At 39.0% G+C, this 14,496-nt stretch overlaps 1 protein-coding gene across 3 annotated transcripts in view; it reads left to right on the plus strand.

Annotated features, from left to right (window-relative positions):
• The window catches only part of LOC117661772 (ephrin type-B receptor 5), a 168,745-nt gene that overhangs the window by 24,758 nt on the left and 129,491 nt on the right, over positions 1-14,496 (plus strand). For all 3 annotated transcript variants that reach the window (XM_034410897.3, XM_087886459.1, XM_034410898.3), the window contains one exon: positions 9,825-10,054. In XM_034410897.3, coding sequence (XP_034266788.2) covers positions 9,958-10,054 — 97 coding nt within the window. In that variant the 5' untranslated portion in view covers positions 9,825-9,957. The remainder of the gene's footprint in view (positions 1-9,824; positions 10,055-14,496) is intronic.

Raw genomic sequence — 14,496 nt, forward strand, 5'->3', positions numbered from 1 at the left:
AAATACTATTTTTTGTGGTTCTCCATTTTTTTTTATAAACATAGAAAACTGATGGCAGAAAAAGACCTATTGGTCCATCAAGTCTGCCCTTTGAGCTGTTTTTTTTTTAATGTTTCAATTTTATTTTTTTCATTTTTAGAATTTTTGTCAAATGATGGACAGGTGTTCATCCCAAGCATGTTTAAATTCAGTTTAAACCCTCCCTCCGCTGGAAGTTGGTTCCAAACTTCCACTACTCTTTTTGTGAAGTAATACTCTCTAATATTACTTTTGAACTTCCCTCCTGTCGGTTTGGGCTTATGCCCCTGTGTTCTTGATTTTTGCTTAATATTGAAAATGCTGCCTTCTAGAACCTCATTTATGCCATTAATATATTTAAATATTTCAGTTGTGTTCCCCTTTTCTCTTCTGTCATTCAAGCTGTAATTATTCAGTATCTCCAATCTTTCCTGATACATTCTGTCCCTCAGACCTTGCACCATTTTTGTTGCCTATCTCTGGACTTGCTCGATCTTCTTAATATCCTTTTTAAAGTGAGACCTTCAGAACTGGATACAGTATTCCAAATGGTGTCTGGGTAAAGCCCTATCTAGCTGGACTAGGACCTCCATTTTCCTGCTGGCGATCCCTCCAGTGATGCATCCCAGAATTTTGTTTGCCTTCATAGCTGCTTGGCTGCACTGCCTACTCATTTTGCAGTCAACCCCTGCAGCACCATTTCTTCTGTTGTTCTGTCTAACACTGTAGCCCCAATACTGTACCCTGCCAGAGGATTCTTTTTCCCAAAGAGCATGATCTTACATTTAGAAACATTGAACTGCAGTCTCCACATTTTTGACCAATTTTCTGGCAATGCCAAATCGTTTTCGATGTTTTGAATATTTATTTTTAAAAATTGTATGTTGCCCACCTCACTCTAAAAAACAACCCTGGGAAGCTTACACTTAAAATCATAAATATAAAAATATTAAATGTATTAAATACAAAGGCAAGAGAGAAAAAAAAGGTAAGAATAATTATGGGAACAACTTCTCAGTTAATACAACAACCAGCACTAGTGTTGAACACTGTCTTCATTGTATAAAATAAACCCTTTTACTCTTATACTAATGTAAAAAAGACACAGGAGAGCAAGTTTGGCTAGAAACTGAGAGACCATGAATTCTAATTCTACCTTAGGTACAAAGCCAGCTGGGTGACCTTGGGCCAGTCATTTTCTCTCAGCCCTAGGAAGGAGACAATGGCAAACCAATCTGAAAAACCTTGTCAAGAAAACTTCAGGGACTTGTTTAGGCAGCCTCCTAGAATTAGACATGATTGAGCAGAAAAAAAAGTTGAGTGGTACAGTAATACACTCAGAAGTTTCTCACTTGTACACCAGGTATTTCTTAAAAGAAAAGTACATACTAATTGTTTTTAAAAAGGTCAGTTTACTGCTATAAGCATTATTTACTGCAAGTCCTTGAGTTATATATAAAAAAATGTATACCAAGATATTTAGATTAGGTGAGGTTAAGCTGTTTTAAGTTGTGGTGTTTTTTTTTTAGTGGAAGAGTTAAGGAAATATTTAGATTTCTTTTCCCTGCATTCATTTGAATTTAAGAGAGTTTATCTTTGGATGGATCATGCACAATACATTGACGAGCAATTTTAGAAATAGCTTAAAGCACAAACAAAACTTAAGTTGCCATGGAACAGTAATTAGATGTCTCTGCTCATTCATTTATACATTGGATTTACTTAATAGATTGTTTGGTAAAGAAGAGAATAGTGTCTTGATTTTTTTTTGGAAAAAAACCCACCTTTTATGTAGCTGTTTTGCAATCTTCAATTTGACAGCAAGCCAAATTTATGTGGGTAGGTTTTTGTGAAGATAGTAAAGTAATTATTCATCTAGCATAGTGATGGCAAAACTTTTCAGCACCAAAAAGAGAGCGCATGCACGCGTGAGCACACACACTCGTCTGGGCCGCAACCCGGAAGAGGAGCTGCCCAGGGCGCATGCGTGCACTCGAAAATGAACTTCTGGTTTCCAGCACGCACATGCGTGCTGGCCAGCTAGTCTTCCAGGTTTCTGGTGTGCATGTGCGTGTGACGATCAGCTGGCCGGCGCACATGCTCACGCAGGAAAACGGAAGACCAGCTCTTCCAGTTTCCAGCACTGCTGAAGGCTAGCTGATCGTCGCACATGCATGTGTGCCAGAAACTCGGAAGACGAATGGACAACATTGTGCGTGCCAGGCAACATGGTTCCATGTGCCACTTCGGGCACGGGTGTCATAGATTTGCCATCAGGGATCTAGGATCTAAAACATTAATGTAGCATTTCAGGCATACCCAGAGTAGAAAATAACCAGCATGAAGTGCTAGACTGTACGGTTTCTGTTTTCCTCAACTTCCTCCCATGTGGCCAGGGATAGAATTAAACTAGGATTTAGTTCTGTTTCACTTGGTTCCTGACTTGTCTTTCACATGAAGCTGAAATCTTACCATTTTAATTTTCCAAGGCAATGAGCCAGGTTTATGGTCAGTTTTGTTAACTGTTGACTAAATTTTAACCTGTAATCAGTTGCTAAAAATAGGAAATGGAACTACAGATCTTCCTTAGGTGGTTTGTTCTGCAACTGATTAGATTTATTTTAAATCATGAACCCTTTTCATTTAAGGAGAAATGGTTCCAGCATTACAATGGTAATAGCTTTAGGCAGCAGATAATGGATAATCTAGAGCAGGTGTCCCCAAGCCTCAGTCTCTGGACTGGTACCAGCCCGGTCCACACAAACGTTGGGTGCAAACGCAAAGCTCCATTTGCGCATGCATGAATTTGGTTGCACACAGACTACCATCCCCTCCCCCACTGCTGCCACCCACCTCCACCTGTCCGTGGAACCAAAAATATTAGGTACCGCTAATGTAAAGGAGACATATTTCTTCTTCCCCAAATGGCCCTATTTCTTGAAGTTGTATGTTCCAGAAAGACTGGGATATATCACCAAGATAGCATCACAGGTGCAGCTAAGTGTGCTATACCCTCACTCTTAGAATCACAGAATTTTAAGGGTTGAAAGAGACCTTTGAGGTGTTCTGGTCCAAATCTCTGCCAGTGCAAGAAACCTCATAGCATTCTGGACCAATGGCTGTCCATTCTTTTCTTGAAAACATCCAGTAATGGAGAACCCACCTTAAGAGGCAGGCTGTTCCATTACTGAATAGCTCTCATAATCAGGAGATTTCTGTTTAGTTCAAGTTGGATTTCTAACTGTAAAGTTTCCACTCATAGATTCTTGTCCTACCTCAGATGCTAGGAAGACTGTATCTACTCCCTTTTCTCAATGACATCTCTTTATTTATGGTCTTATTTGTCAGATTAAGATTTAACTACCAGTCTGGATACATTGTTGAAGAAGAAGGAGAAGGGGGGAGGGGGAGGGGGAGGGGGAGGGGGAGGAGGAGGAGAAGGAGAGCTTTCTGCATATATGGCTTTATATATATGATTTTTATATGTTTTCAATGAAAGATGATTATATTTCATTGTAATCAGCCATGCATGATCTACATCTATGAGCAACTTATTCATAAAACAATAGCAACATCAGATTTTTCAATCCAATGGCATATGTTTGTCTTTGCAATGTTGGAGGACTAATCTCTTGGCCATAATAGCAGCACAGAAAATATTTTTCTATTGTCTAGCTGTCAGTTTCTAGGTAGTAGAAATATGTTGTAATTGTAAATACTACCAGTGGATGGCCACTTACAAATGGTATTTTATCTTTTAATCTAAAAAATGCAACTCCCCCACTATTTTTCGTCATTCACTAGTTGATCCAGCATAAGGATCCCAGCACCTATTCACATCTACCAATAAAATTGTTTTTAAAAGAGTTTTTAAATCTGAATGGTCCCATAGTGTTAATTTAGCACGGGAAGAATGAATTGAACACATTTTCCAGAAATGATATATCTGTTTTTGAACTGATATGATAGAAACAGAAAATATAGCAGTTCTAATATATTCTGAACAGTCCAATTAAGTAAAAAGTGTGATATACAAATTTATTTTATTTATTAGATTTTTAATCCTTCCTTTATTATATCCCTTCATGTATGGCCTCTATAAGTAACTTTATAAATACTTTATAAGTAACTCAAGGTGACGAACATACGTAATACTCCTTCCTCCTCCTGTTTTCTCCACAACAACAATCTTGTGAAGTAGATTGGGCTGAGAGAGAGTGACTGGCCCCAAATCACCCAGCTGGGTTTCATGCTTCAGCTGGGACTAGAATGCAGGCCCCCAGGCTTCTAGCCTGGTGCCTTAACCGCTAGAGTAGACTAAACTAGTTCTCCAAATATTCCAAAAAGAAGTTGGATTTGCATTAAATGAAGATGTCCACAATTTGCTATTAGTCAAAAAGTATGTACGGTGGTGCATTTCAAGATTAGGAAACCCACACACACCAACTGACACTTGCTCCAATCTGTATGGCTTCATTTACTTGGAAAGGGGCCAAGCCTCAAAATATAGCCAGCCCTGCATGAAGATAAGCAGGAATTGAGCAAAATGAAACCATATGTTGCATTGTTGTTCTTTCTGATTTTCCTTCTCACTTTTCCTCCTCCTGGAGAGGAGGGAAAGTAGGGGAATTCACTTTCACTCCTCTCTGCTTTTGCATGTGTGTAGGTAAATCATCCAGTTATGAATGTAAAGTGAAGAAAAAGGTATTTGCCCAAACAATATTTTGTTACATATGAATGTACCCGGTACTTACAGATTTGCAGAAGGGAATCTGTAGTTTGTTCTTGGATGTGAGTATAGAGTTTTATTGGTGACTAAAATTGCCCCCAACTTTTAACCAATAAAAAAATGTTTGATCCAGTTATCACTAAGATCATTTCAGGTTGCTTGTGAGCTTTCATGGTGTCCTCCTTGCCGTCTGTAGAGCAGTGAGCTTATTGCAGAATGAACTGTTGAAAAGTTTGATTGATTTATTAAATTTATATAGCTACCCATCTCACATACATGACAGATATTGGATTAGCTGGAAATCTCTTGAAATAAGGAGGTAAATAATTGAGACATCATATAGGAAACAGGCAAAGATTGTAATTTTTTAAAACTAGGTTGAATCTAGCAATTGAAATAGCTTAAACACCTACCTCAACATCAAGAATTTAGATACTTATTGCCAAAAAAATGTGAGTAAACATGCAAAGGCAAGGCAGTTTAAAAGTAACTCCATTCACACCAATGCTTTAGTAGTTTTGCTACTCCATTCTGGCAAAATAGTTTTTTAGTTGTTTGGCTTGATGTATATCCAGGCCTACTTTTGAGTGTTAATTGCTAAAGAGTTTTTAATTAACAATTCCAACTCTCCAACTTCAACAGTTCTAGTCAATCCAATTGTTTCTTTATTGAGGGCTGTTTTTGATAAACAATTCTTGTCAACCTTATTACTGACTTGTATAGGATTGCACTGTCGGCTGATGTTACATACTTTGAGTGAGGTGATGCCAATGAGTTTTTGTAGCTTTCTCAATGTAGCTTGCAAATTCAGTCCTTATAAACATCTTCTGATCTGATCAACTCTTTCAATTTTTTCCCCCTTGACTTCAGTGACCTTGAACTACTTCCAAGGATTGCCAGGCTTTTGGATGAGCAGATGCTCCTGGAAGATAAGCAATGATGTTGCAAAGAGGGTGGAGATAATAGAAGAGAAAGACACTGGTAGAGGTGTGGAAATATTGCCCATGAGCCACATAAAGATTTTAATTGAACCTTGTGCCTGGTTGAAACTGATGAGTAGCAAACATTAAAAGAAAACCTGTGTCCCAGGAAAATGTTGCAAGATCTGATCTAGGTCAGTCACCAGCATCAGAGGTTCCCAGTGACCACCCCAGATTGGATCTTGCAAGAAGAAAATAACTTAACCTATGCTTTTTGTCCATCTTTCAGAAATGCTACAGCACAGAAAACAATAGAACAAATCCTAATAAATTCTGGTCATACCTTGAGACCTGGCAATTTTCAGACCTTTCAGACCATTTTAGGAAATCTGGGTATTAAAAACTTCAGTGGGTAGGCCAACAAGATTATCTTCTGCCCAAAGTTAAAAAGATTTGGAAATTGTAAAAAGTTTGAAAGATGCTTCCCTTTAGACTTGGGTTGCTTGGTGCTTGCTTTGGATATGTGCCAGAAGAAAGCTGTGCTGACACCCTTTTTGGCTTTCAGAAATGCTTGTTTACTTGAGATTTTTAAGAATTCTTTCATTGAGTTTCTTGGGTCATAGGTGACAGATGGCTGGATGAGCCTATTCAAATTCATCATTCTGGATTTGTGGGCTTTATGAATAAATTAAATAGATGCCAGGGAAAATGAGATAGAGATTTCCAAGTTGGTCAAGTAAAAATGATGTTGTATTTTGTTTTTCTTCTTTTACTCAGATCCTGCCTGCATAACAGAATCATACAATACATCCCAGATGCAAAGTACAAATTATGTGGCTTTTGAGTTTCTGAAGAGATATGTTTATATTTTGGTTTCTATGCTGTTATTTCTGACTGGTTACAAGTCCATACTACCAATGCTACAAAGACAAAGATCCACGAAAGATGGAGTTGCTAAATCTCCCAATCTCCTATTCTTAAATTTGTTATTTTTCAAGCATAGCTTGGCACATGTAGTTCCTCTGAGAACAAGGAGTGGCAGGTATTGGATAGAGAAAGACAGGATGTATAAAGTCAGATTGTTTATGTAGGAAACAGTTTAGCTGGTGTCAACATCTCAGATAAAAACTGAGATTCCTACAGAGTCTTAGGGAATGCGAATATTGACCTACAAGCCAACAATGGGAATTGCCTGGAAATCTGTTTCAGTTGCAAGCAGTTTTGGCATGTCTCTATTGTGTATATTGTGAATCCTTTCAAATAAGTTTTTATAATTCAGTTGTCCTGCTTCAGTCATAGAAATTTTTGGAAGGCTTGGGTGTCATTGTATTCTGATCCCCACTCCATTCCATTCCATTCCAGTCCAGTCCAGTCCATTCAAATCCATCCCAGTCCATTCCAATTGTCTCCATATTCTACCAGAAAAATATCCATTCAAGAGGAAATAGTAAATTTGGCCTCTCATATCCTTTGCTTGATAGCATTAAGACCCCTAATCTCTCTTAGAAGGCACATGGTGTCTGCTGATAAAAAGGAAAAAATAATCATCACTATCTCCAGCCAGATATCTAGGAAGCATGGAGGCAGATGGCACATTTGCCCATCAGCTGGTATGCAGTGGTACATAATTGCTGAATGTGGGAAATTAGTTCACTTAATATGAGTGACTGCCATTAATTCATTTAATTATGCCTTTTTTCAGTATTATTTCTTGAGTGTCCAATGTCATATAAAGCATACATTTTATGTAGAAAAATAGTATTTTGTCTACTCTGAAACTCTTTGTGTGTACACAACTCCTAATGCATGTCCTTACATAGCCCAGATTTTTTTTGTAAGCAGTTTCACTTACATTAAAAGCTTCTTTGTACAGTTTCTAAACAAGAATTTTATTTTTGTACCAATGTCCCCAACATACACATATTTGTTTGGATAACTGTTCAGAAACATGCTGAAAAATATAAATCCTGAATTTCAATTATTTCCTGACTCACATCCTTATTTCAGAAATGTGAACTTGGTAGTCTGGTATCAGAGCAAAGTTTCTTCATCCAGTCATAATTAAAAGATGCATAGAAAAAGTAATAATTGAAGAAAACCTAGGCTAAATAATAAAACTTCGGCAGAATCAAAAAGAATATGTATATGGGCATATACGGGTTCTGACCAAAAAATTCACATTTTTTTTGTGCGGCCGATTTCCCTTTCTGTGTCATTTTTTTTTGCAAGTGCCAAATTTCCAAAATTAGGTTTGGGTCACGACCAAATTGGTTTGCAACCAAAGTTATGGAATGAATTATGATCGTGACCAAAGGTTCTATTGTATACAGTACATGCATAATTTCTTGGGAGTGCAGAAAAAAGATGCTATGTGTGTGTATGGCTTTGAGTGAATGTTGATGTCATGGCCTCCAAGAAGCAGGGTGACCTTCCCTCGCATTAGAATCCTGAACCCTGGCAGATTAAGTGCCTCATAAGAAAGCAGCAAAGTGCTTCATTATTGGCAACCTCTGAGCAGGGTGAGCCGGGGTGAAATCCAGCAGGTTCTGACAGGTTCTGGAGAACCATTGGGGAAATTTTGAGTAGTTCGGAGAACCGGCAAATACCACCTCTGGCTAGCCCCAGAGTGGGATGGGAATGGAGATTTTGCAGTATCCTTCCCCTGCCATGCCCACCAAGCCACGCCCACCAAGCCATGCCACACCCACCAAGTCATGCCCACATAACCGGTAGTAAAAAAATTTGGATTTCACCATTGGGGTGAGCCTCACCTGGGTGTGCTCAAAGGGGAGTGGATTTAAACTATGCAGGGACAGCTTCCATTGCTGAAAGCCACTTGATTTCCTGTTCTCTACTTCTGCTTTGTTTTGGCCTCAACATGTCACTGACCAAGTCTCTGGCTCATCCCTCGGTACTTTTCAAGCTGTTGCTTGATATTGGATTACTGACTGTCTACTTCAATTATGCCTTCTCCTCAGCCTTTAGTCTACCCTTGCACGCTCCTTCTCCTGCTTCCTCAACATTTTTTCTGTTGCCTTCCTCCTGCCTGTCTCCTGCCATCTCTCCAGATAAGCTTTCCTGATGCTCTTGCAAGCCTTGCCCCTAAGCACCTGCTCCATCCCCATACTTTGCTTAACAACTGCATGGATTGTTTCTGCCTTTGTTGAAGCCAGGGCATGAAAGTTGTCTCCTGGCAACTGCCTGGACAAGTGCAGTTTTCTTGGCGAGGTTATTCCGGAGTGCTTACCAGATCCCTAGGGCTGAGAGAAGGGGTTTGGCCCAAGATCACCAGCTGGCTTTGTGCCTAAAGCAGGACTAGAACTCACAATCTCCCAGTTTCTACCTGGTGAGTTAATCATGGCACCAATTTGGCTCTGTTTATACAAAATTAGAAAAGAATTTTTTTTAAAAAAAATTCACAATGGATGTAAAGACTATTAGGTCTGATATGACGTAGATTGGAATTGAAAAACTACAAAAGTGAAAAGGAAAGCTGATATTGGGATGTGGCTAGGGATATTTACTTATTTTTATATTGCATAATTGACATTTCCTCTAGCAGATCTAAATGACTTATCTGGGGTCTCCCCCAAATTGTACCCTTTTCAGACTACTTTGTGAGGTAGGCTGGACGGAGAGAAAGTGTTTCGATTGAAGTTACTCATAGATTTCCATGGCTCTATGGGAATTAGATACTAGATCTCACTCATCCCAGTCCAACCTCTTTACTATTTCACCATCTTTCAGTACTTTGTAGCAGTCTTAAAATCCACCTGTAACTTTTCAACCAGAACAAATCTGACCAAAGGTCAAACAGTGAAGAAGAAGCTATGAAAATGAGGATAAGGTTATAAACGTATGTTTCGATTTCTATCATTTGTAGTGGAATGTGCTTCCAAAAATGTTTAGAATAGACACTACACATAGCATGCAATCTAGCAGTAAGGTTGAGCTAGTCCAATTTGTGCAAAAAGGAATTCTCTCAGGGCAAATGTATGTAAATTTTTAGGATAATTAAGAAAAAAAATATTAAATAATGATTTATGGTTCTTTTCCCTTTCCTGGTAGGATATTAAATCGGGGAGTTTTTCAGGGTTAGTTGGTTTAGAAGGGTTGGTATAATAGCTTTTGTCTATCATTTTCTTCTTTTATTGCAGAGCCCTTCACTTCTTTTCATGCGGAGCTGCCTGCGCTTTGGGACATTTAGACTTGTGGCCTTTCTTGCCCTCTGGAATATCTGTTGTGGTAACTCTCGTTTATGGAAGATGCTGAAAGTGCTGGAGAAACTAAATGGATCCTAACACCATCAGGAGAATGAAGGAACAAGCAGTGATAATGGTTTGGCTATGGATAATGTGCCTTCCTGGCCTAGCATCTTCTCTAGAAGGTAAATGCAAAGTTGATTCACTCCATAATAGAAATATTATTGATTGACTATGTGCCATCAAATCATTTTTGATTCCTAGTGATCACATAACGTAAATTTTCTCCATGACTGTCTGTCTCTAATCTATTATTTCAGGTCCCCCATAGTGCACTCACTGGCACTGGAACTGAATCCATCCATCTTGCTGCTAGTTGTCCTCTTTCTTTCTTTCCTTCCACCTTTCCCATTATGTCGAATACTTATCCACAACTTCTTTATCTACAAGTGGCATGTGCTGCAGACTAATGTTTTCAGAGCTAGCTGAAGATGCTTACTGATCCTTTTGCTCTTGTGAGCACTGTTAAATGACACTTCTAAGTATTTTATGCCAGATATATTGTATGGCTGGAGGAAAGTTGATCAAAATTCAACAAATCTTGAGTTTTCCAGTTCTCAAAAAAAAGAAAGAAAGAAAGAAATCCAGAGGCTACATATTCTTTGGCTTTTACAATGCATCTTGTGTCAGTCCCACTCTTTAATGTATATATTTAATAAATATTAAATATGCTCAAATGCTGGTTTGTTATTAAACCCCCAAATTTCTTGCCATTCAGAGGAACTCTGCTAAGCTTCTGTGAATCCTGAAAGACATTAGAATTATTTGAGTTATTACAAATGTCCACACTGCAAAAGGCAACAAAAGACGCTACTTCTGATGGTTGCTTTTTAAATTAAAAGTTCTAGTCCTTAGGGTTTATAGAAAGAAAGAAAAAACATATTTTTCAATAATGCTAAAGAAAGCAGAAAGTGATAAAAAATCTCAGATTTAAATTTAATATAAAAAACTGCATAAGATAACCTAAGGAGCCACTGAGACTCTCGCCATTCTTGATAGCAATCTTTAGATGGTATTTCTGAGGAATTATCTCCCTCTTATCTTCTGAACATCTGTGGATCCCCTGTAATTTATGAAGTAATTAAAAAAAAACCCTATTGTACTGATTTCAGGGCTGATTCAACCATTGAGGCAAGAAAGTATTGAGCTGAAATTAGTTTCAAGGAGGTACTTTTGCTTTATTTGGTGATTTTTTTTCATCTATTGCAGTGATGGTTAACCTTTTCAGCACTGGGTGCTGAAACTGGAGTATATGTGTGTGTGTGTGCATGCCGGAGCTCTGGAACTTGGAAGAGAGCAGCTGGCTGGTGCACATACTCTCTTCCGGGTCCCATTGTTAGCTGCTTTTCCAGGTTCCATCATGCGCCTGTGCGCCAGCCACCTGCTCTCTTCCTAGTTCTGGCATGAACATGCTGGTCTGTCCGGCATGCATGTGCACACTGGACAGACCAGCATGTGTGTGCCAGAACCCGGAAGAGAGCATCTAGCCGGTGCGCATGTGCACGATGGAACCCGGAAGAGAGCAGCTGGCCAGTGCACATGCGCATGATGGAACCCGGAAGAGCAACTGGCAACAGCCCACAGAGAGGGCTTGGTGTGCCACCTCTGCCACACATGCCATAGGTTCACCATCACGGATCTATTCAATCGTATCCAATTGCCTGGACAAATCCCCGCTTTTTTCTTGGCAAGGTTTTTCAGAAGGTGGGACTAGAACTCACTATCTCCCTCAGTTTCTAACCTGATTCCTTTGCCATTACCCCAAACTGGTGCTTGATTTTTGGAGAATATCATTATGCAGATATTTGGAAGGAGCATGTTCACCTCGGCAGAGTAGCAGCTTCATTAATATTTAAGGGATAAAACTGCCGGCATGCAAAAGGAGAAGAATGTAGGTCTTATTCGTAGATAGATGTTTATTCTTTTTGAAGTTTATTTTTAACTCAAGTTACCAATTACGGTCTTGAGGAAAGCTTGATGGGGATTCAAAATATATAAATATATATTTGATTGCATAGAACTGCTGTGACTTCTACATATGCAAATGTTTTGAAAAGAGAAGAGAAAATATATCATAATACTTCTCATCTGACTCCTTTCTATTGTTAACTCGTACAGTAATAAGCTCCTATGTACAGGTACTTATAATCATATCTTGGGAGTTAAATATAATGTGGTATGGAAATATTTTAAAAGGGTTTTGTTGTGGTCAGGTTTGCTATTCCTGTTCTGCAGACTAGTTTGCACTTTGTTTTTTAATTGTCAAGTAGAAGATGGCTGCCATTTCAAGGGAAGAATTATGCCACACTCTCACTTGTGATCATGCAAGCAGTGTGCTATCTGTTGTGAACCAACCCACTGCTCCTTTAAATAATTGGATTTCTGTACTATAAACATCGGATGGGAGGGGGGGGGAATCCTTGGCTGCTTATAGCAGAAGAAGCACTATCAGCTGGATGAGTTAAAACAAGGAAGGAACTGGATGATGCCTTTAAGATGATTGACCACAGGTTTTTTTTTTTTTTTAAAGAGAAGGAATATCAAAAGAAACAGAAGAAGAATTGAGAATTGGGAATAGGGGTGGGAGGGGAATGAAAGTATAATGATGTTTGGGTGACCATACTGTTGGATGGTTTATAAACAGTGAATGAACAGGGAGATACTTTTTAAAGCTAGCCTCTTTGTTTGGAAGGTTCCCCCATCTCCTTTTTTGGTCTTCTAGTTCTGTTCCCTTTCTTGTCCAAGTCCTGCACACCCCAACACTTCTTGTTTTCATTCATCGCAGCCTGACGGTCCTTTGCCTCCATTGGCTTTCCCCCCTGCTTTCTGACCTGTCTTTTCCGGAGGCCTTCACATGGGAGAGAAAGATGTGCATTCATCATGAAATGGCTCAGGTCAGTGAGCACATGTGGCCGCAGGGATTTTCTTTGGCCCTGCTACAGGAGTGCTCATGATACCCCTCTCTTTCCCTCCCTGGTTAACTTGCTATCCTTGTTTCCCCTCTCCGGTTTTCTTCGTCTGCTGTCTGACATTCCTCTGATACGACATCAGTCTCCTTAAAGCAGAACATCCTTTTCCTCCATATTGTTATCAATCGTGGCAAGAAGTGACTAATATAAGTCCTAATAGACTTAAAGTATCTGTACCTCCATTTTAAAAAAAAAAAGTCCTTTCTGCCAAAACAAGATTGAATCCAACCCCCCCCCTTTTTTTTAAACCCTCTGCAATGGTCTCTTGAAATCTAAATACTTTCCCTTCTTTCTTTGTCTTTTGCTGCCTCCCATTACCTAGAATTCCAGCCTAAGAAATATTTTTGTGCTGCTTGGTTTTTGAAGCTACCAATTTAACACCAACATTCTTCTCTTCAATTGAAACAAGGTCTAATGCATAGATTTTGGGTTTGTCTGGCATTTATTCTTGACTGGGTTTCCCTTTCCCTTTGTAACTAGCTGTGACTTTAAATGGAAACTCCATAGCCAGAATTCGAAGGGGCTACTGCTGATGCTACTGAATACTGTTTGCAGAGAAAAGGACTTGATTTCCGACTATGCCTGTGGGCTTCCCACAGATATCCAGTTGGCAAATGTAGGAAACAAGACGTTGCACTTCACAGGCCTTTCATTTGATCCAATCATTACACTCCATATAATGGAAATGTTGATTAAAGTCCCTTGGGGGCAGGGAATTCATTTTTTAATCATGTTACTTGGTGAAGCTGCATTATCTTCATTGGCAAGCAGCCCTAATGTTCCACAATTATAATAATGTTCTCCATCTATAATGTTCTAGCTTATGTTTTTTTTTTAATCTGGGATGATTGCTACATATATTCATCGGGTTCCTCTCATGTTCCCCTCTGCACGTATGCATTTATTTATTTGTTTGCATTATTTATTGATACAGGAATTGATCTGTTGCCTCTTCTTAAGCGGTTCTCGATATTTTCTGTTTATATCATTTCAAGTCCAATCCACCCAGTGGATTCATTATCATCACGGCTCCTTGCAGATATGGGAAATAGGACTTGATACATTTGTGGGTAAAGGAAAAGCTCTGTTCCAATCCAAGAAAAATAGCTGACCTTGGTTCTGAGGCTTTAGCTATTTATTTATTTTTTGACTTCCTGAAGAATTAAATCCTTGAAATCTGGCACTGGTAACTCTCTTCCTCCATCAGCTTCCTTAACTTGGTTCATTTATGCACCCCATTTCCTTTACAGCCTACCTTTCATTTGTTTCTGTCTGTACTAATTTCTAATTTCTATGTATACATGGTTCCATTTGAGAATGCCCCATTTAGTCCCATCTGCTAACCCAGGAGATGGGTTAGCAGCTTCAGAATAATCCTTAAATGCCTTAACAGAACACAGAAACCAAAAATATAAGACGAGCTGTGTAGAACTGTCAAGTCTATTCTGGCACCTTGTTTGCCCCAATAGCCAACCAGCAGCCTGTCACATGCTTCTGAGAAATCATAAACATAACTTGACCCCAAAAGCACCCTGCAGCTCATGTTCTCCAGAACTGTCATTTTTCCACGACTGGAGTTAAGATGTGTATTCTTACAA

This window comes from Pantherophis guttatus, chromosome 2 (assembly GCF_059756535.1).
Source record: "Pantherophis guttatus breed Tessera chromosome 2, ASM5975653v1, whole genome shotgun sequence".
NCBI classification, from domain to species: Eukaryota; Metazoa; Chordata; class Lepidosauria; order Squamata; family Colubridae; genus Pantherophis; species Pantherophis guttatus.